Source organism: Tursiops truncatus, chromosome 11, assembly GCF_011762595.2.
Source record: "Tursiops truncatus isolate mTurTru1 chromosome 11, mTurTru1.mat.Y, whole genome shotgun sequence".
NCBI classification, from domain to species: Eukaryota; Metazoa; Chordata; class Mammalia; order Artiodactyla; family Delphinidae; genus Tursiops; species Tursiops truncatus.
In genome coordinates this window covers 64,432,485-64,455,766 of record NC_047044.1, presented here as the reverse complement: position 1 = coordinate 64,455,766, position 23,282 = coordinate 64,432,485, and the positions used below count along the sequence as shown (strand labels likewise).

Below are 23,282 nucleotides of genomic sequence, written 5' to 3'. Positions count from 1 at the left end.
CAATCCACAGATTCAGTGCAATCCCTATCAAACTACCAATGGCATTTTTCACAGAACTGGAACAAAAAATTTCACGATCTGTATGCAAACACAAAAGACCCCGAATAACCAAAGCAATCTTGAGAAAGAAAAACGGAGCTGGAGGAATCAGCCTCCCTGACTTCAGGCTATACTACAAAGCTACAGTATCAAGACAGTATGGAACTGTCCACAAAAACTGAAATATAGATCAATGGAACAGGATAGAAAGCCCAGAGATGAAGCCACGCACATATGGTCACCTTATTTTTGATAAAAGGAGGCAAGAATATACAATGAAGAAAAGACAGCCTCTTCAGTAAGTGGTGCTGGGAAAACTGGACAGCTACATGTAAAAGAATGAAATCAGAACACTCCCTAACACCATACACAAAAATAAACTTAAAATGGATTAAAGACCTAAATGTAAGGCCAGACACTATAAAACTCTTAGAGGAAAACATAGGCAGAACACCGTATGACATAAATCACAGCAAGATCCTTTTTGACCCACCTCCTAGAGAAATGGAAATAAAAACAAAAATAAACAAATGGGACCTAATGAAACTTCAAAGCTTTTGCACAGCAAAGGAAACCATAAACAAGACCAAAAGACAACCCTCAGAATGGGAGAAAATATTTGCAAATGAAGCAACTGACAAAGGATTAATCTCCAAAATATACAAGCAACTCATACAGCTCAATATCAAAAAAAGAAACAACCCAATCCGCAGATGGGCAGAAGACCTAAACAGACATTTCTCCAAAGAAGATATACAGATTGCCAACAAACAAATGAATGCTCAACATCATTAATCATTAGAGAAATGCAAATCAAAACTACAATGAGGTATATCACCTCACACCAGTCAGAATGGCCATCATCAAAAAAATCTACACACAATACATGCTAGAGAGCATGTGGAGAAAAGGGAACCCTCTTGCACTGTTGGTGGGAATGTAAATTGATGCAGCCACTATGGAGAACAGTATGGAGGTTCCTTAAAAAACTAAAAATAGAACTACCATATGACCCAGCAATCCCACTACTGGGCATATACCCTGAGAAAACCATAATTCAAAAAGTCATGTACCAAAATGTTCATTGCAGCTCTATTTACAATAGCCAGGACATGGAAGCAACCTAAGTGTCCATCGACAGATGAATGGATAAAAAAGGTGTGGCACATATATAAAATGGAATATTACTCAGCCATAAAAAGGAACGAAATTGAGTTATTTGTAGTGAGGTGGATGGACCTAGGGTCTGTCACACAGAGTGCAGTCAGTCAGAAAGAGAAAAACACATACCTTATGCTAATACATATACATGGAATCTAAAAAAAAAAATGGTTATGAAGAACGTAGGGGCAGGACAGGAATAAAGACGCAGATGTAGACAATGGACTTGAGGACACCAGGAGGGGGAAGGGTAAGCTGGGACGAAGTGAGAGTGGCATGGACATATGTATACTACCAAATGTAAAACAGATAGCTAGTGGGAAGCAGCTGCATAGCACAGGGAGATCAGCTCAGTGCTTTGTGACCGCCTAGAGGGGTGGGATAGGAAGGATGGGAGGGAGACACAAGAGGGAGGAGATATGGGGACATATGTATATGTATAGCTGATTCACTTTATTATAAGGCAGAAACTAACGCACCATTGTAAAGCAATTATACTCCACTAAAGGTGTTTTAAAAAGTCACATAATAGTTCTTTCAAATTAAAAAATACTGTTAACTTGTCATAATATACTTATGTGGTTATCAACTAAAGTAATAAAACACAATAAATTAGAGCTCTCATAAATGTAAATATAATCACCTATTAGAAGGTATTATTCTTGGCACTAGTCAAACCTAAAAATGTAGGCCTTACAATTTTTAAATCATGTGCAATTCTGGAATAGCAAAATTCAAAATTTTCCTAAGTTAGTAAGATATGCAATGATCTTTACTCTGACTAATCAAAATAATACACTTCTAATGTGTCTATTAATTTCAATGAGGTTAAATATACAATCAAAATTTTCTTATATGATAGAGGTTCCTATCCTGAGATCCTGTGAGAGATCTGAAAACTTGGTTGGGAAAAATACTGTACCCTTATTTTCATTAACTTTTAAATGAAATGCAGCTTTCCTTTCAATTACAAGTGTAGATAACAAACCACAGTAGTAAAAACAGTACCTATGACTTTGTCACCAATAAAAATCAGTTATTTTCATATCACATTACATTTGTTACAGACATCTTTAAGATAACACAACTACTTCAGGAATACAGTGGCAGTTTAACCTGCTGTTTGTTTGCATGTGATCATAGTACCCCTGTTTATAAATGCTCTTACGACACAGCTGGCCAGCTACCAGGCAATGCTGTCCCTAGCAGTCACTCGGATGCCAAAGAATGAAGCCATATGTTATCACACTGGTATAATGTAATCATCTGTGCTGCTTTCTGGGCATTACCTAGACATACTGGTTGATCAATATGTGGAAGATGTGTCAAAGAACACCCCCAAATTCTAGTGGCTTTATTCAAACTTTCACAATAATATGTCTTTAAAAAATTTTTTAACTTTAACTTGCCTGTATTTTTATTTTTAACTTGCCTGTATTTTAAACATAGTTTCTCATTTTGTACTATGTTAATTTTTAAAAGTATGTATACCAATGTATCACAAATTTTAATATTTTTAAAACTCTATTTCAACATAGTTGATTTCCTTTGTAATCCTAAATGTATCACTATGCAGTTAAAAATATTATCTTGAGAAAGGTGCATCATGCAGCCCAAGTGGTCTACGGCACCAGAATAGTTTAGAATCCTTACTTATAATATTTATAGGAATTTTTAATTCTGTAACTAGTGTGTAAAGTATTATTACAACAGATTCAAAGACATAGTTTCTGTCATCAGATATTATCCTGCTGACTGTCCAACATGGAGCCCTTGAGCGCATCCAGAAATATGTGGTTAGTATCACAGGACCAAGTTTTAGTTGTATATGTAATCAATCAGCAGTTTCAATGACAGCAATTCCCTTTTGTTATATATGTATACACTTCCAGGTAAGATTCTGCCCAAAGGGTTCTGAGGTTAAAAATAACTTTCAAATCGCTAATTCAGAATAACATAAAGAAATAAAAGAAGCGTTAAATTGTGTAATGACAGAGCATTAAAACTGGAAAAATATTTTAGAGCTAACTTTTACTGAATATGTACTATGACACACATACACAACTCTCTCTCTCTCTCTAACTTTAATGCTTAGAAGTAAATGAATTAAATTTATTATTTAGCTAATATGCCAATTTATGGTAAATTTCATTTTTCATCTTGAAAAGAATTAAAAGTAACCAATACTTACTTCTGAATCTTCAGATAGGCCATTGCTCTATTAGCTGGAAGAAGGGCATTAGCGCCATCTGCTGCTATCCCTCGAGTATAGCATTCGATTGCTCTTTCATATTTCCCCTCTTTGAAAAATGCATTCCCCTGTCATTTTGGAAAGAAGTATGGAGAAGAATAAAAAAGAAAATGCAAAAAAAAAAGTTAGTTGAATTCAAATCTTTAGCAACACTGCAAGTATACCCATCATTATTATATCAGTAATTAAACTATATTTTAATTGCTAAAAATCCATGATACTTGTTTTAGAATCTGTTAGTTTGGATTGCTTTTCCAATGGTGTTAATCTCTTTTCAGTACTAAAAAAAAAAGTATGCTACTATATTACCTTGTGGCATTAACCATATTTTATTAATTAAGATTGGACAAAGCTTAAATTAAAAACACATTTTAATAAATATAGGCCCAGGGGTTTCCCTGGTGGCGCAGTGGTTGAGAGTCCGCTTGCCGATGCAGGGGACACGGGTTCGAGCCCTGGTCTGGGAAGATCCCACATGCCGTGGAGCAACTAAGCCAAGGTGCCACAACTACTGAGCCTGCACTCTAGAGCCCGTGAGCCACAACCACTGAAGCCCGTGCGCCAGAACTACTGAAGCCCGTGTGCCTAGAGCCCGTGCTCTGCAACAAGAGAAGCCACCACAATGAGAAGCCTGGGCACCGCAACGCAGAGTAGCTGCCGCTCACGGCAACTACAGAAAGCCCACGCGCAGCAACGAAGACCAACATAGCCAAAAAATAAATAAGTAAATAGAATTTTATAAATAAATAAATAAATATAGGCCCGAATATTATACTCTTTAGTAATATTAGAATCTGTACAGGGAATTCCCTGGCGTTCCAGTGGTTAGGACTCCACGCTCTCACTGCTGAGGGCCTTGGTTCAAACCCTGGTCAGGGAACTAAGATCCCACAAGCCACAAGGCACGGCCAAAAAAAATAGAATCTCTACAGAAGAATTTCAAAACTCAAATAATTTTTGTGAAAGAACAGAGTATCAGACTGTACAGCTCACTCTTCAGTAACATTAATATACCTAAACATAGGATAAATTAAACTGTATTGGAATGTGTATACTAGAGTTCACTGTAACATTTATTTCTAATCAGAATCAGATATATCACAATCAATAATCATTCCATAAGTATTTGTTGTGGGTCCATGAAAGGCTATAATATGTTAAATTAAATCTCAACTCAGGATTTCTAAAGAAATTTTTATCAGAAATAGTTCAGTGGGAGTTAATGAAAAATAAGTAAGAATGAATTGTAATTTATTTGTATTTTAAATTTATAACCACAATATGTAAATATATGTTAAAATGCTCAAAAATAATTTGTTTCCTAAACTTAAATACTTTTTTAATATTATGTATTAAGTCATCAATTACTCAAAGTTTTAATTAGTAGGCCCCAGAAGTTTTAGTATATTTAAGTCTCAGTTTCTACTGAAGAAGAATTTTAATATAATATTAGGAAAGACAGAAACTTAACTGATACACAAAAAGCTAAGAGTAAGCTCAGAGAAACATATATTTGTTGGAATCCTGGATTACCCGATCTTTCTCTGAAATGGCCTGCTGTTTATTCTGTTGCTCTTCAATTTGTTTTTTCTCTCCTTCAGCTGACTTAATCATTGTATCAGCTTCCTCTGGATATGAGTTTTCTTTGGAAGTTAAAGCCTAGGAGACATAGCAGTCAGCTAAAATAAAACAAGTAATGGAAGACGCATACATATTTGACTTTAAAACAATAAATTATTCAAATATATTAGAATTCCTGCCACATTTCAAATAATTAAAATAATATTTATGCCAATTCAAAATCTTTCTACTTACTAAAATAAAAAGCAAAGAAATTTAATGTGTATCTTATTCCAATTAAAATAAGTAATATTCACTAAAGACAGTTGTTCATTTATTTATTCAACAAATATTTATTGAATTTCTACACTGTTCTAGGAACAATTTTCAAAAATAAAGAAGGTATTTGAGACCACATCACCAAATTTCTCAAATTTAATATTCATAGTCATTATTTGACCTAGGACAAAACACGAAAATACACAATACAGTTCACAATTATAATCAAGTTGATATATCTACCAACAGATTTTATGTGCAATAAGTAATGGCAATATTTAAAGGCAGACTTTCCCCAATCATTGTCACTTTTTTATCAAAGTTTCAACAGATGGCAAAATAATTATAACTGATTCAACAGCAAAGTAAAAGGAATATGTAACTGTTCAGTATCATTTGACAGCAAATTTTACATTTAAGTACCTATTTTCTTACTGTTAAAAAATTAGTATTATTTTTGCTATATAGACCATAAAGATGGAGCAACTTTAAAACTATACAAAATCAAAGAAATATGCAAAAGTACAAAAATCAAAGCACAAGCCAAATCAGAAAAATCAGTGAGATAAAGAAAAATGATTCTGACATCTAGGAAAAAGTGAAGCAGCAGTAGTTCTAAATATCTCAGACAACTTTTTAAGATAATAACTAATTAAGAATCTTTAAATACCATTATACCACCTCTAGCTTACACATTTGTTTAGTAAAAAACTCTATAGTACAAAGAACTAAAAGTAGAAAAATGTCTATGTTACATAGTACAAAGTCTATGCAAAAACCTTTACTTTATCAAATAAAAGTAATAAGTAATGTACTTAATTTAAATAACCAGTTTACCTGATTAATTTTCCTGAGTTCATTTGTAGCTTCAAAGTTATTGGGTTCCAGTTCTAATACTTTTTCATAATCTGAGTAAAACAGAAGATAAAGAATATTTGAAAGACATATGAGATTAAAAAACCGGTATAGAACAACAATCATTTGCTTACATGTGACAAATAGCTAACTATCCTGTAGCAAAACTAAGAGGAACTAAGAAACACTAACATTATGCCACTGGACTGCCTCCATTCCCCCAGGACAGACAAAACCCTGACAGAATCCTTGTGACAGATCACCTTCTTCTACCAGCCCCGGGAAGAATACTTGCTATCATAAGTTATACTTCATAAAACCAAGAAGGAGCACAATCTTTCAGACATCAGCGTCATTCAGATTTTGTGATTTGTACTATGCAAACCTATTTTATGGAATAATGGAAGGCTTAGAATTTACAAATAAATAAAAATGTGTTAAGGCTTTACATGCATTACCTCTAGCCTCATAATAGCCAACAAGATGTTTTAATCCCTATTTTACAGATGAGAAATTGAAAATCAGAGAAGATACGTAACCTTCTCCTGGTCACACAGCTCATGGTCAAATGAGAATTTGAACCAAAGTCTAATTGGTGGCAAATAACATGCTCTTTTCCCAAAATATCAAGACACAGTTTAAATTGCAAAAATGAGTTTTATTCAATAATAGACAGATCTCTGAAGGTAGTAACTATCATTCTCTATTATTCTTCATATAGCATCAGTTAAATTAAAATTTTAAATAATTTTTTAGATATGGATGACTTGGAAAATATTAATACCTTTTTTGGCATCCTCTAATTTTTGCAAAGCAACTCGAGCAGCACCTCGTCTTGCATAAGCCTTTGTATAACTTCTATTCAAGGCAATTGCTAAATTACAATCAGACTCAGCAACAGCAAATCTACAATTTAAAAAAATAAATAAAAATCATCTGTTAAACCAAAACTTCAAAAAATTTGTTTCTGAAATCTCTGAAAAGGGAATTTACTTCCCAACTGAAGGCATGTTTCCCATCTCCTTTTAGTGAAGCCCACTAAAACCAATAATTCCTGATGCTGAGACTTGAGCACTACTCCCTTTAAAGCAAAGAACAAAAATGCCCACTATCACCGCTTTTTCTCAGTACTGTGCTAGAGGTCCTGGCCAATGTAGTTCCATAAGAAAGAAATAACAGCCAAAAGAACTGTAAAGGAAGGAACAAAACTGACATTCTTAGATGATATGATGGTCTACCAAGAAAACTCAAAAACAATCTGGAGACACTGTTAGAAATAATGAAAGTTTAGCAAGGTGGCTACTCTACTAGAGATCAGCAACAAAAAACTGATAAATCTAACAAAAGATGTACAAGATCCATATGCAGAAAATTACAAGACTGTCTTCAAAGACATCAAAGAAGTAGAGCAATTTCACATTCATCTATAATAAGACACAAAAACACAACAATATAATTCTCTCCAAACTGATCTATAAATCCAATGCAATTGTAATTAAAAGTTTTCAAGGAATTTGACAAGATGATTCTAAAATTTATATTGATAAGTAAAAGTTCAAAAATACCCAACATTCCTAAAGAATAATAAGGTAGGAGAATGCCCTATACCAAATACCAAGAAATTATAATTATAATGCTATAATAATTAAAGAGAGTGTGGAATGGTTATAGTAATGGGCAACAGATCAACGTAAAGAATACAGAGATGAAAAAGAGATCCGTGCAAACTTGACATATGACAACAGTGGAATTGCAGATTCATGGGGAAAGCATGGATATTCAACAAATAGGTCTGAAACAACTGGGATATTCATGTGAAAAGATATGAAACTGGAATTCTACCTTCAGCATATATAAAAAGACTTAAGCATGAAAAGTAAAACTTTTAGGAGTAAATATAGGAGACTGTTACGAACTCAGGGAAGGAAACTACTTTAACAAATCATATTTTTCAAAGTGCCAACATTTTACAAAAATCAATAAATGAAACACATTAAAATTAAAAATTTCTGGGACTTCCCTGGCAGTCTGTAGTTGAAACTCTGAGCTCCCAATGCAGGGGGCACAGGTTCAATCCCTGGTTGGGGAACTAAGATCCCACATGCCACATGGTGGGGTCGAAAAAATAATAATATACTTTTTAAAAATAAAATTAGGTGGCGCAGTGGTTGAGAGTCCGCCTGCCGATGCAGGGGACACAGGTTTGTGCCCCGGTCTGGGAAGATCCCACATGCCGCGGAGCGGCTAGGCCCGTGAGCCATGGCCGCTGAGCCTGCGCGTCCAGAGCCTGTGCTCCGCACCGGGAGAGGCCACAGCAGTGAGAGGCCCGCGTACCGCAAAAAATAAACAAATAAATAAAAATAATAATAAAAAATTACATTAAATTAAAAATTTCTGCTCACCAAGACTCCATAAAAAAAGGAAGACCAACTACAAATTGAGACAAGATAATTATTATAAATAAACACTAAAGAATTAGTATCTAGAATAAAGAACTCTTAAAAATCAACAGCAAAACAGCCTAACAGAAAAATGGTCAAAAGATAAAACAGACGTTTCACAGAAAAAAAATAAATAAGTGGTGAATAAACATATAAGAAGATGCTCAACCTCATTAGAAATTGGGGAAATGCAAGTTAAGGCCACAGTGAATTACCATTTTACACCCCCTAGACTGAAAACAATTCAGAAGCCCAATTATACCCGTGTTGGTAAAGATACGGAACATTCACTCTTATACACTGCTAACAGGAATGTTACAACTACCCTTGTAGCAACTGGTTACCACCATTTAAAGTTGAACCTGTGCACATCCTATGACCCAGCACCAAGAAATAGGTACAAGGGTGTTCACAGTATCACTGTTGTTAAATAAGAAAGGGAAGGAGGGTGGAAGGCAGGGAAAGAAAGCAGGGAGAAGAAAAGGAAAGAGAGAAAGGAACAAACCAACAATCCAGCAACCGGAGAATGGATACATAATGGTATATTACTAAAAAGGAACTGCATGTAACAGTGAAAATGAGAGATCTACAGCTATATGCAAAATACAAACAAACCTTAGAAAGATACTATTCAAAGAAATAGACAAGCCACAGAAGACTACATCCAGTATGAAATACTTTTAAAGCTCAAAAATAAGCAATGTTATACAATATATTATTTAAAGATACATACATATATAATGAACTTTTTTTTTTTTAAACCAAAAGAATGATATACAACTCAAGATAATGGTTTACTGGGAGGGACAAGGGTCAGGATATGGAAAAGAATATCAAAGGTAGCTTCAAAAATAATGTTCTGGTTCTTAAGCTGGGTGGCAGGCTCATGCAGGTTTATTTAAAATTTTTCTTCATCACTTACATAGTGTAGATATCAAATATTATAAAATGTAAATATTCCCCTAATTTGTCAGGATATGAATAGCACGAGTTTCAAAGATCTAAAAATATTCTATTTCAAACAGTAAAAACTCAGACACCAATATAGTTCGTATTTCCAAATAATTAAAACAGTAAGCATGTCCTCCTTGATGGTATTTGTCTTTTTAAAATTTCTTATGATAGGTCAGTTCCCTGCTTAGGATTAAGACCATACACATTTATGTTCTTCAACATTAAGTATTTATTTAAAGGGTATGACTTAAACAAATGTTGAAACACATTTTAAGTTTACCATAATAAAATTTCTCTGTGTTAAATAGTGGATAAATAATTTTTCAAAATAATGAAGCAAAATTAATTTATAAAAAACTTTTACCCAGCTGACGTTTTTTGCACCTGTGAATTAGGTAAAGAGCATCCTTACTCAACTTTTAGAGGAGGAACACCTCGGTAAAGTGGGCTACAGGAGCAGGGTTTGAGCACCTGAATGTTTAAAACGGCTTAAGTAAAAGAACTGAATAAAAGGGAGTGAGTTACAAAAATTTGTAGTTGAAAAGAAATGTAAAACTTTTTCAAGCGTTCCCACACATTTTATCACGAAAGTTTTTTTTTTCAAGTCTCCATATACACATACAATATTCACACACATTATGGAAACTCCTTACTTTTTCAGTCTAAAGTACGCTGATGCTCTGTTTGTTGGCAACACAGGGTTATATGGGTCAGCACTCATGCCTTTGGTGTAGCATTCGATCGCTTCATCATATTTTCCTTGTTTGAAGTGTTTATTACCCTGAAAAAGCATACGAGTCAGATATATACTGGCACAGAATTCCAGAGCCATTTTCTTTCATTATTATCCATCTCTTCCTATCTCATTAGCCATGTGATCAAGGCTCACAGGAAAGGCAAGGGAATTAAGCAAAGTGGTCTTTTTACAAGTGCTAAAATTCACTACATAGTCATAGTTTGGTCACAATCCAAGAGCCCTGGCAGAAAAATGAGTAAAATCCCTAGCATTATATACTTCTTGTTGACAATATGAACCCACAGAAATGTAACAAAAGAAAGGCACAAAGATAAATTTTAATCTGAAAGAGTGCCACCTCTTTGAAAAGCAATACAGCCAGTTTTACAATAATGAGGCATTCCTCAGGGAGATGTTGAACGTTCCAAAGAGCAACCAAAGATGGTCTGTGATATGGAAGAGTGGGATATGATGTCCATGTCAAGAATCACGCGCTGATCTGATTAGTATTTCAGTCTACTACTTAAAGCCCTGGAGTAACTCTCTGTATGCTCCAAGCACTTTACATATAATAATTCATTTAATAACACAACCACCCACTGAGGTTTAGTAATAATATTAATCTTATTTTACGGCTGAGAAAACTGAGTACATACAGGCAATTTAAAGAACTTGTCACAGGATGTGAACCTAGATAATCTGGTTTCAGAGCACATACTCCTAACCACTACACTGTACTGCCTCCCAATAGCGATATAGCCAATAACAGCTTAAAGTTTGAACACCCCCTAAATTATGCTGTAGAAATCTTGGGATGGACATGATTTTCTACATATCCTGCTTACTTGAAGGAACCAACGGCTAACCTAAAGAGTACCTTTTCTTTTAGAGCAAGAGCCTTTTGTGAATCTACATGAATCCCATCTTCTTCTGACTCCGATTCTTGCGACACAGAATCATGGGTACTCTCTTCTTTGTCAAGCTCATCAAGGATACTGTCCTGAAATCAAAAGTAGGGAAACAGTGTTCATAATTACATGACCATTAAAAACAGAAGATAAACTCCGCCCCCCCAAAGAACATTCAACAGAACGTTAAGTTGTTACAATCTAAGGACCCAAAGGCCTACAAAAGCAACTCAAGTAACCTCTCATTCTTAAGACTAAACCCAGACAAAAGGGTATTCTTGCTTAGAAAACCAAGATCCAAACCACTTAGAGAATCTGACTTTGAATTCATAAAGTAAGCTAAGTCAATAGAGTCTAAAAATCACCGCTAAATCACAAACTATTAGCAGTGAAGTATTATTCCTTTACATAAGAGAAGTTTGCAAATAACCCCAAATCTATGTAATTGCATCCAACAGCAGAGAAAGGTTTTATCTAAAAACCTTTTTTTTCTCTTATTTTTAAAACAAAAACTGCTTGTAGAGCACAATTAACTCCTGATTCTCACAGCAACCTATGAGGTAGACATAATTACCCATGTGTTTCACTTGAAGGAAATGACAAACAGAAGTTAGTTAACTCACTCAGGGTCACTCAGCTAGTAAGTGGCCAAATGAGGATCTGAACCCAGGCAGTCTGCCTCCTCCAGAGGGCTCTCAATGACTATATTATACTGTTTCTCAGTCTATTCCAAATATAGCTGACTCTACCAAAGAAAATACGTAACATGCTAGTCCAGCAATTCCCAATCTCTTTTGACTCACACATTCCTTTCATGGTAATGAATCATTTCATGGACCCCATCAGTATTTTTTTAATCATTTTTTTTAGCACATATAATAAAAGAATGATTTTTAGTTAGAGATTTTTCTTTTTTTTCCCGCACCACTTGGCTCACGGGATCTCAGTTCCCCAGCCAGGGACTGAACCCAGGCCACGGCAGTGAAAGCCCAGAATCGTAATCACTAGGCCACCAGGGAACTCCCTAGTAAGAGATTTTAAACCAGTAACCATTAAAGAGTTCATTAAAACTCATGTAAACGGGGTTTCCCTGGTGGCGCAGTGGTTAAGAACCCGCCTGCCAATGCAGAGGACACGGGTTCAAGCCCTGGTCCGGAAAGATCCCACGTGCTGCAGAGCGACTAAGCCCGTGAGCCACAACTACTGAGCCTGTGCTCTAGAGCCCGTGCTCTGCAACAAGAGAAGCCACCGCAATGAGAAGCCCGCACACCGCAACAAAGAGTAGCACACCCTCTTGACGCAACTAGAGAAAGCCCGCACGCAACAACGAAGACCCAATGCAGCCAAAAATAAGTAAAATAAAATTTAAAAATTTATTAAAAAAACCTCATGTAAACAAAAACTTAATTATTATATAAACAAAATCCTTTCTGTATTTAACAATATACTATTTTAAATAATTTATGTAGGAAAAAATTGTTGATAAATTAAAAAGCAAAATAAGACCTATGCTTAGTTTCATTGAATGAACATTCAAAGATGGACTGAAATTTAGCTATGTGTTTTAGCATGAAGATTCTAGAAATTCCATCAGCCTACCAAGATTAAAGCCAAGACTGTCCAACCCTGTTACACACACATGTGTAGAAAACTAACAGCAGCAGAACACCAAAGCCGCTGCTCAGATCTGAACTAGAATGGAACAACCATGACTGCACTGGCCACACAAACCAGGAGTTCAATCAATATCTGTTGAATGAATAAATGACTGTAGAAAGCAACTCTCTAAGAAATCATCTGACATGATGCCTTTTAGGAAAGGGCATTCTAAGAAGATTCCAATTTATGAAAAGGAAAAGGCTACATAGAAGGGGGTAAAGTTACAAAAAATGAAAGCAGATTAAATAATACTTAGCAGAGAATAAATCATGTTCAGAAAGTATCATTTCCAACAGTAATAAATTCAAGACCCAAAATCATACTTCTCTTGCATCGAGACATTACTAAAGCAGATGACATACTATTTAAATAATAATGTGTGCTCTCTCTGGACTCAATTAGCCTTGGTTTCATTAAGAAAAATACAACCAGGGCAGAAGACCTAAATAGACATTTCTCCAAAGAAGACATACAGATGGACAATAGGCACATGAAAAGATGCTCAACATCACTAATTATCAGAGAAATGCAAATCAAAACTACAATGAGGTATCACTTCATACCAGTCAGAGCAGCCATCATCAAAAAGTCTACAAATAATAAATGCTGGAGAGGGCGTGGAGAAAAGGGAACCCTCCCACTCTGCTGGTGGGAATGTAAATTGGTTCAGCCACTATGGAGAACAGTATAGAGGTTCCTTACAAAACTAAAAATAGAGCTACCATATGATCCAGCAATCCCACTCCTGGGCATATAACCGGAAAAGACAAAAACTCTAATTTGAAAACATACATGCAGCCCAATGCTCCTAGCAGCACTATTTACAATAGCCAAGACATGGAAGCAACCTAAATGTCCATCGACAGAGGAAGGGATAAAGAAAATGTGGTACATATATACAATGGAATATTACTCAGCCACAAAAAAGAATAAAATAATGCCATTTGCAGCAACATGGATGGATATGGAGATTATCATACTAAGTAAGTCAGACAGAGAAAGACAAATATCATATGATATTGCTTATATGCAGAATCTAAAAAATAAAAAAAAAAGATACAAATGAATTTATTTATAAAACAGAAACAGATTCACAGACTTAGAGAACAAACTTACGGTTACCGGGGGGAAGGGTCGGGGGGTAGGGGTAGATTGGGAGTTTGGGATTGACATGTGCACACTACTATATCTAAAATAGATAACCAACAAGGACCTACTGTATAGTACAGAGAACTCTGCTCAATATTCTGTAATAACCTAAACGGGAAAAGAATTTGAAAAAGAACAGATACATGTATATGTATAACTGAATCACTTTGCTGTACACCTGAAACTAACACAACACTGTAATCGACTATGCTCCAATATAAAATAAAAATTAAAAAAGAAAAAGAAAAAAGTGATACAAATGAACTCACTTACAAAACAGAAACAGACTCTCAGACATAGAAAACACTTTATGGTTACCAAAGGGGGAAGTGGGGGAGGGATAAATTAGGAGTTTGCGTTTAACAGATATACACTACTATATATAAAACATAAACAATAAGGACCGACTATAGCACAGGGAACTATATTCAATATCTTGTAATAAGCTATAATGGAAAAGAATCTGAAAAAGTACAGATAAGTGTGTGTGTATATATACATATAAAACTGAATCACTTTGCTGTACATCTGAAACTAAGTTGTAAATCAACTATACTTCAATTTAAAAATTAATTAAAAATAAATGTTTTATAAAAAGAGAAATACAACTAATTTGAAAAACCATTTGGCAGTATCTTCTAATGCTAAATGCATATACAAACTATGACCAAGCAAATACCATCCCAGGTGCTATATCCATCAAAAGACATGTACAAGAATGTTCATAGCAGGTTTATTCATAACGGCCCCAAGCTGAAAACAACTCAGTGTATATCAACAGGAGAATGGATACACAAACTGTGATATATCCACACAATGGAATTCTGATCAGCAATGAAACAGAACAAACTACTGCTACTGACAGTACAGATCAATCTCAGACAATAACAGCAAAAGAAGCCAAACAGAGAACAGTGCATACCGTATGATACAACTGTAAGAAATTCCAAAACTGGCAAAACCTATCTACAATGTTAGAGATGACTACAGTGGCCACCTTTGGGAGGTAATCAACCGAAAAGGGAGGTTTCTGGGATACGAGAAATGTTCTATATCTTGATCTGGATGGTAGTTTCTCAGTTTTGTACATGAGTGAAAATTCAGGAAGTTGTACATTTAAGATTTTGGGACTTTACTGTATGAATGTTATACCTCAATAAAAATGTTAAACAAAAAAGTGCAAAGAAAATAATACACATAAAAATCAGAATAGTAGTTACCTCTGAAGATAGAGAGGAGAAAAGAAGATGGGACAGGGAAGGAGCACAATGGCAGCTTCAATGGGATTGAAAAAATTCTCTTTATGTTAGGTGGTGGGTTTATGTATTCATTTTATCATGCTTTAGAACACGTATCTCTACAAACTATTTTGTATGAATCAAATATTACATAATGAACACTTTTAAAAAGACTAAAAGCCAGTGTGTATTCCAAATCAACCTAACAAAATCAACCCTTAGGGTGGGTCAGAGTCTAGAATAAGGCTGGCCAACAGGTTCCCGTTCACAGGTTGGCCTGACAGTGGCTGCTTGGAATACTGGGTAGAGGGTTATGAGGCAGAGTAATTAATTCTCCAGCTACACTGTGTCTCATGTGTGGGAGATGGGAGGCATGCACCACACCAGCCTAGAAGGGCCCTTCCTGAAATCAAGATAGCCCTAATTCTACTGTCACGCAGCCCTAGCCCTAAGACTAAACCCAAAGGCATTCTCTTTTAGCCAGTATTCTACAGGTCCTTCAGTCTATTAAAAAAAAAAAAAAAAAATGTTGGTAGAGTCCTTCTTTTCTCATATTATTACTATCTTAGAATTCTGGCTGTTTACGGGTTAGAGATGATGAAGAGGAAGGAGGTAGGCGCAACTATAGGTGGAGAGGTCTTTGTGGTGATGCAATATTTCTGTACCTTAATTGCAATGGTGGTTACCCAAATCTACAGGTCATAAAATGGCAAAGAACTATACATACATTGCACCGATATCAATCTCCTGGTTTTGATACTGTACTATAGTTAAATAAGATGTAACCATTAGGGGAAACTGGGTGAAGAGTACACTGGATCTCTTATGTACTATTTGTGCAAAAGGAGAAAAAAAGAAAAAATAGGAAAAAAGAAAAGAATCCAGCTGTTTTAGCCACTATTCACTGATAGAGGACTGTAGGAGAAAAAATAATCTAGTTAACTGAACAGCTAGGTATTTAAGTTTTTATTCCACACAAAATAGTCTATAAGAGAAAGACACAGGTCCTAAGAACTCTACATGATTTTTCATTTAATCCATGACTCTTAACTAACTCCAAGAAAATTTTACTCAAATACTAAGAAGCATATAACCAGATTAACTTACCACATCAAGTTTTGCCCATGCCTCATAATCGTAAGATTTTATCCTGTTTTTTGTGTTTTCATCTTTGGTTTTTTTAGATGACTCTTTAACTTTGCCTTTCTTCTTTTTCCTAAGATTCCCATTTCGAATAGGAGGTAAATTCTAGGAAGGGAAAACAACACAACGTTTTAAGACTGCTCTTTTCTTTTCTGTATAACTAGCGATGTTCAAAATTCTCACTAAAGTATATTTTCAAGTAAAAGTAATTTTTAATTTAATTTTCAAGTGGTTAGAAATACCAATTCACTCATTTATAATGATAACTTATGCCTGAAAAGTTTAATTCATCCTTTGACAAATACTGAACATTGTTCAGTCATAAGAAAAGTATTGATATTACCTAGAAATTTTAATTATACACTTTGCATTTTAGGATTTGCAATCCTAAATTCAAAAACTGCCTGATCTTCAGCCTTGGTACAATGATTTAGCAGCAGTACAATGGCACACTGAACTGACTCCACATCATTACAAACAGTATGAAAACGCTATCCGTATTTGAATGCACTGTCTTAAGAAAACCATTTGGTTGAGCCTAGGTACTACCTAAGTTTTTACGGCAATACTGTACGTTAATATATCACTAAATATATAATTACATATGATATACAGAATTATATACACACCCACATATTTTATGATTCTGTTCATTTACCTTAAAATTATCACATGGTCTTCCTTTCAGGAACTATTCACTAAGCCTTAAAATGTCTTAATATAGTTAATACAATTATTACAAAGACTTTAAAAAGTAGAATTTTTCAAAATGTTGGCAGAAAGCAAATCACTTCAATCAGTATTTCCACAAAACATTTTAAAGGTGGTGCTTTACTTTAAGATAGTTTTGCTGGATGCTAAAGTAGGAATTTAATTAAGCAATTTACCTCTTCAGGAACACCACTCTGTCTTCTAAGTTCCATATCCTTTTGTTTAATATCTTTTTCCCAGTTTTCTAAATCCCTCATAAAGTCTTGTAACTCTTCTGCATTTTGTTTCACTTGTAGTTGTAATTCAATTGCTTTACTTGCTGAAGTCATTGTGGCCTGCACAGTTTTTATCAACCAACCTCTGATAAGAATTAAATAGAATTATTTGGTTTATTTTTTTTGAAACCCAGCTAATTAATGATCTTTACCTCTTCATAAATGGCCAAGATACATGTAAGGAAAGGAACCTACAGTGATGCAGAAGAAAGAAAATATCAGTATATTATGCTTAAAATGAGTCAATCAATGTTTGCTGAATAAACAAATGCAAAGTAAACAGATAGGTTGGGCATCCATGCAACGTGAATGAAAGGCAACAGGGAGGAAATCACTGAAAATTAGCAAGCAGCCTATGGTAGCAGATTGGCTGCTCATCTCTGGAGTTTATAAGTTTAGCCTAATTACCTCCTTTACTCTTTTTTTTTTTCAACATTTATTGAACTTTGGCTATGTGACAGGCCCTGTATCAAGATTTAGGGATGCAAAAACAAGACAAGGTCCCTTCTCTAGTGGAGGAGAAAAGAAAATGATCGAAGTACTGAGTAACAAAATATTATGCTAGGCAGGGTTTCTCAACCTTGGGACTACTGAGATTTTGGGCCGGATAATTCTTTGTTGTGGGTTGGCCGTCCTGTGCATTGTAGGATGGTTGGCAGCATCCCTGGCCTCTACTAACTAGCTGCCAGTATTACTTCCTTCCCTCTGGACTGTAACAAGCAAAAATGTCTCCGGACATTTTCAAATATCCCCTGGTTGAGAACCACTGTGCTAGCGGTACATGCAGATGCTAATGGGGCTGACCACAAAGGACAGGTATAAATCAGACAGTAGAGTGGCAGGTTCAAGGAAAGAGTCCCCAGAGGTGCTGAAATTTAGCCATGTTTCAAAAGGGGCCAGCCAAGTGATTAATGTGGAGGAGTGGGCCAGGAGAATGAGGGACTGGGAGGGAGAATAACGGAAGAGAAGACAAATATGGGACAGATCAGGAAATGCCAGGCCATGAGATCTGACCTACAGTCTGAAAGCTGTGGGAAACATTAAGGTGGTAAAATAAAAGGGACATGATGACTCATTAGACTGAGGAGTTGGTGAGCAGAGAAGGACTCAAAGGCTTAGATTTCTGGTTTGGGAGCCTGGTAAGATTAGTGGTACCACTCTGAGTCAGGAATCACAATTTTAAAAGGAAAAGAGGTTTCAGGATTGCAGAACATGTGTTAAGACAGATTTTTTTCAGTTTGGGATAAGGTGACTGAGTTCTTATGGGACATCAGGACATAGCCAGTATGTAGTTACAGAGGGCTAGAAATATAAATTTGGGTGTCACTAGCATAAAGGTAGAAGCTACAATCATGAGATTTGGATATGTTTAATTACTGTGACAATGGGGGGGGGGGGGCGCTGGGGGAAGCCTGAAGAACACATATCTAGGGAACAAACCAAGGAAGAAATGCCAACACAGTAAAAATCAGGCAGTGGCATCTAGAGAGCTGGGAGGAAAACTTGGAGTACTGTCACAGAAGAGAAGTTTTAGTTCAAGAATACGGAAAGTTAGCAGTGTCAAAGGCCACAGAAGTCACATGGAGGAAATAAAGTGCATTATATTTAGTCATATAAAGATTTAGTTTTAATGGGATTTTTTTTAAGGAGAGAAATAAAATGAGCTGAGTAAATGAGATTATATGGGGATTAGCATAATTTTGCCTTTCATAACCTAAAATTGCCCACGAGTATAGGGGGGAATCGAGGAGCAAGGTAAAAGAAAATATAGGAAAGGGGATGCGTGATGCGGCAAGGTCCCCAAAAAGGTGGGAGGGAATTCAAAGCTTAAGTGTGTATGGGGTGGACAGGGGGGTGAGGGTTGGTTAGGATGGGAGAGACAGAAGAGATTAGAAAAGGGATTCGTTTAGGAGGAGGAACAGATGTTTGCAACCGCATATAGGTCTTCTGACCCCCCGGCCTTGCGTCAGAAAGTAAACTAAACTTAAGCTTCTTTCAGGCAGTGCCCATGTTTGATCACATACGTATATCTCATTAAAAAACAAAGCTAGTACAATGTTTTGCCGAAGGACTCAAAAATGTGAATAAGGGCTTCCTTGGTGGCGCAGTGGTTGAGGGTCCACCCGCCGATGCAGGGGACGCGGGTTCGTGCCCCGGTCCGGGAGGATCCCGCATGCCGCGGAATGGCTGGGCCCGTGAGCCATGGCCGCTGGGCCTGCGCGTCCGGAGCCTGTGCTCCGCAACGGGAGAGACCACAATAGTGAGAGGCCCGCGTATTGCAAAAAAAAAAAAAAAAAAAAAGTGAATAAAAGCGCAGCAAGCCACTGAGATACGTTGGGGGGTGGGGGGGAGAAGAAACCTTTTCCATTTCACCTATCACCTCTGCTCCCACGGAACCTGCGTCCAGGCAGGCAACCAGAAACTTCCACCGCCTGGGGTATCAATTTCATACCCAATATCCGGGCGAGCATTGCACACCCACGCCAAAAGGGGGCGGGCCCCACCGAGGTACCCTAGGGAGGGTGGATCTAAGGTCCTGACCAACGCAAATCGCCCAATAATCCAGGCAGCCGGGGTGGAGAGACCGACAGCAAGGCTGTCCGTCCAGGCCCGGGCTGCTCGGGGCGAGCCCCTCCCGGAACGAGCTCGCCGGTGCGCCTCTACCCTAGACACCGCCGCGCCGCCCCAACGCCGGGCCCTGCCGTCCGCCCTTGCCCTCTCGGCCTCACCCGGGACCCACGGCTGCACCCCTCCTCCCGCAGGGCGACCCCAAAAGCCTCCTCGCTGCTGCAGCCGGTGATAACCGCAAAGCCGGCTCACCTTAACGTGCTGTTACCGTCCCCACTGCCGCAGCTTCCCGCCCGCAATGACTCACGCCGGGCCCCGCCTTCCTGGGCTTTCCCACAAGTCCCCGCGTGCCCTCGCCCCGCCCCCTGGAGCCGGGTCGGAGCGTGCGCAGAAGGTCAGATACACTGTGCCCTCTTCGGGGTAGAACCAGCCTAGAGCGTTGACAGGTGTGTTAAAGGAAAATCTCCTGTTTTGCCTGCTTCCGGTATGACCAAACTTCACACTAGGTAATCCAAAAACTGCAGGATCATCCTGACTTGTTCTGATTCCCCAAATAATAACGCCTTGAATAATTCCTTGGATTCCCCTCAGTTTTTTTTTTTTTTTTGCGGTACGCAGGCATCTCACTGCTGTGGCCTCTCCCGTTGCGGAGCGCAGGCTCCGGACGCGCAGGCTCCGGACGCGCAGGCTCAGCGGCCATGGCTCACGGGCCCAGCCGCTCCGCGGCATGTGGGATCTTCCCGGACCGGGGCACGAACCCGTGTCCCCTGCATCGGCAGGCGGACTCTCAACCACTGCGCCACCAGGGAAGCCCTCCCCTCAGTTTTAATATTTGCCTTGCTGTGTGTAATGGTATTTTACAACCTTTGTATGATAATCATGTGAGAAAGTTACTGTTTGTCTACCATAAACAGGCTATGTAAACTAGTAACTCTAGCAATTTTTGTAGTAGTTTTTTTTTCTTTAAGTTCTTGTATTCGGCAAACCAGTTTCTCAGTCTGCCTACCTTGCACCTTTGCAAGTAAACTCTTTCCTTTTCTAAATATCTATTTCTGAGTCTTTCTTGGATGTGTGTCGGTATTAAGGTCTGTCTTTAGATTTCCCTGGCCACAAAGAAAAAAAGAATATGAAGCTTTTAATATTTTGTGCTTCTGCTTCCTGTACGAGTGAACTTTCTCTCATTTTTCATGGCAACTCTAAAACTGTAAAACAAAAGTAATTTTAAAAGCCCACAAAAACAAACAGAAACAAACAAACCTTTCCATTTGAAATAGCTCTGTGATCTTAAACATTAGACCAAAAATTCAGATTAGTGGCTCTCAAGCTTGACTGAACTTTGGAATCACCTTGGGAGTGTGGGGAAAAGAAATACTGATTTCTAGGACCTCTCCCCAGAGACTGTGATTTAATTAGCACAGCCTGGGCATCCTGATTTTTTTAAAAGCACAAGATATAGCCATGCAGTTGAGGCTGGGACCCACTAATCCAGGTAAGGATCAGTGAAAAACCACCCTGGGGACCTTCCTTACAAAGTCATCAGCACATCTTTCCCACTGTATAATTATTTGGTATCTTTGTATTTTCAACTCATAGTAATCAAATCATTAACTGTCACCAAAATATTTACTAAGGGAATGATTCTTTTGTCTTTTGTGTTGGCGGACAGAAAACTGACTTTTAAGGGATTTTTTTGTGTGTGTTTTAAAATTAATCTAATAATAAATAATTTTAAAACAGATTTATAGATGTTCTTAACAAAAGCAACTCTGTTGGGGTTTTTATGGGTTTTGTTTTGTTTTGTTTTGTTTTGTTTTTACCACACCGCAGGGCCTGCTGGATCTTAGTTCCCCGACTGGGGGTGGAACCTGTGCTCCCTGCAGTGGAAGTGCAGAGTCTTAACCACTGGACCACCAGGGAAGTCCCAAAGCAAGTCTATCTTTAAAAATTAATTCTGTCAGAGTCAACTGAGATGAGAGAGAAGGGGGCCAGCTGGCTGTTCTAGTAATACCTCATAGACCCTCTCACATCTTTCTGTCTCTCTCTCTCTCTCTCTCTCTCTCTCTCTTCACATAATAATCAGTTGTTGCTTGGTGAGTACAAAATCAAAGTGAGAGGAGTTAGTCAGATGGTCTTGATGGCCACCATCACCTAATCCTGAGGCTCCCACTGTCCTACAAAAACCTATGCCTGTAATGGCAGCCTTCCCTCTGCAAGGGAGGTTGAGGGTTTTTTATTATTGGCAGTCATGTGCTCATCTAAAAACAAGAATTCAGTAAATAAGGAAGGAGAGGAAGGGAGCAGATACTGAGGGGCAACCAGTAACCTCTATCAAAGGCCTTAATTATTTGTCAAAAGAATAGTGAATGAATGAGTTGATACTGCTAGAAATCCAGCCTCACTATAACCTGAGGAAGAAGGTTGAATTCTGCAATGCTGATTCTTCCACTTACTGAAAATGTAATCTGAATGTAATCTGTACACTGAGGCTTAATGTAAATTAAAATTAAAATGGAGAAGATAAAAATACCTACTGGAGTAAGAAAATGTATGTAGATGGCCTACTTAGCACAGCTTGGGACATGGTAGGAGCTCAACAAATGTTATTTCCTGTCTCTCCCTCCTGTAAAGCTAAGGTCCAGACCCGGGGATTTAATAACTCTCTCCTACATCTCTCCCTGTCTCCCACTTGACTGTCTGGAAGACCTCTGAAGATGTCTCTAAGAAGCACAAGTACTGGGCACCAGGAGATAAAGGTTAAGGTTGATAGCAGGGAAGGTAAACTGCCTCTCCTAATGCAAAATGAAATCTGTATAATAAGGAAGACAAGTAAGAATTGTAATAAGACATAAGCATGTTATTTTACATTCCTCATCTCACAGCAATGGTAATATTATCCCCATTTTACTGGTAAGGACGCTGACCTGAATAATTATGAAATTTGCCCGTACAGCCAGCAAATGACAGAGCCTGGTGAGGTACCTGGGCAGTCTGTCTTCAGAGCTGGCACCTGTGACTGCCCGTTCTACTACGCCCTGTCTGGCTCATTTGACTGTGACCTCCCTTGAGGAAGGGTAAGAGTGGCCCTATTTCTTAAATCTGCACTCTGTGACTTACCTGAGGCACTACTCCATACCTGTCATTTTCCTAGCATCTGTGGCCTAAATAATCTGTTTACAGGTGAGAAGTCTCCTTGTATCTCTCTGGCACTCCTCCTCCCTCAGTTTGGTCAACCTCTGCAACCACAGAAGCTGCATCCAGAGGTGTCCTTATGTTCCCTGTGTACGTGGTCAAGGGGGCTGGTTACCAAGGCTAGGGACCACCAGTCTCCATGTATCCCCTCAGAGTCTATGTGCAA

The 23,282-nt window shown here is 37.6% G+C and overlaps 1 protein-coding gene and 1 long non-coding RNA gene across 3 annotated transcripts in view; one reads left to right on the top strand and one right to left on the bottom strand.

Moving 5' to 3' along the window:
* The window catches only part of RPAP3 (RNA polymerase II associated protein 3), a 40,931-nt gene extending 20,679 nt beyond the window's left edge, over positions 1-20,252 (bottom strand). The window contains exons 1-9 of one of the 2 annotated variants that reach the window (XM_019934557.3): positions 20,180-20,252; positions 17,261-17,444; positions 16,338-16,478; positions 11,154-11,276; positions 10,194-10,321; positions 6,930-7,051; positions 6,128-6,198; positions 4,985-5,110; positions 3,392-3,519 (exon numbers count right to left, since the gene is read on the bottom strand). In XM_019934557.3, coding sequence (XP_019790116.2) covers positions 3,392-3,519; positions 4,985-5,110; positions 6,128-6,198; positions 6,930-7,051; positions 10,194-10,321; positions 11,154-11,276; positions 16,338-16,478; positions 17,261-17,413 — 992 coding nt within the window. In that variant the 5' untranslated portion in view covers positions 17,414-17,444; positions 20,180-20,252. Of the gene's footprint in view, positions 1-3,391; positions 3,520-4,984; positions 5,111-6,127; positions 6,199-6,929; positions 7,052-10,193; positions 10,322-11,153; positions 11,277-16,337; positions 16,479-17,260; positions 17,551-20,179 lie in introns of both variants that reach the window. The other variant, XM_073788776.1, reaches the window with a different exon arrangement.
* Positions 20,253-20,286: 34 nt separating this feature from the next.
* LOC141275885 (uncharacterized) lies at positions 20,287-20,863 on the top strand. The gene is made up of 2 exons (XR_012324429.1): positions 20,287-20,433; positions 20,546-20,863. It is a non-coding gene; the product is annotated as an uncharacterized lncRNA (long non-coding RNA).
* The last annotated feature ends 2,419 nt before the right edge of the window (positions 20,864-23,282 follow it).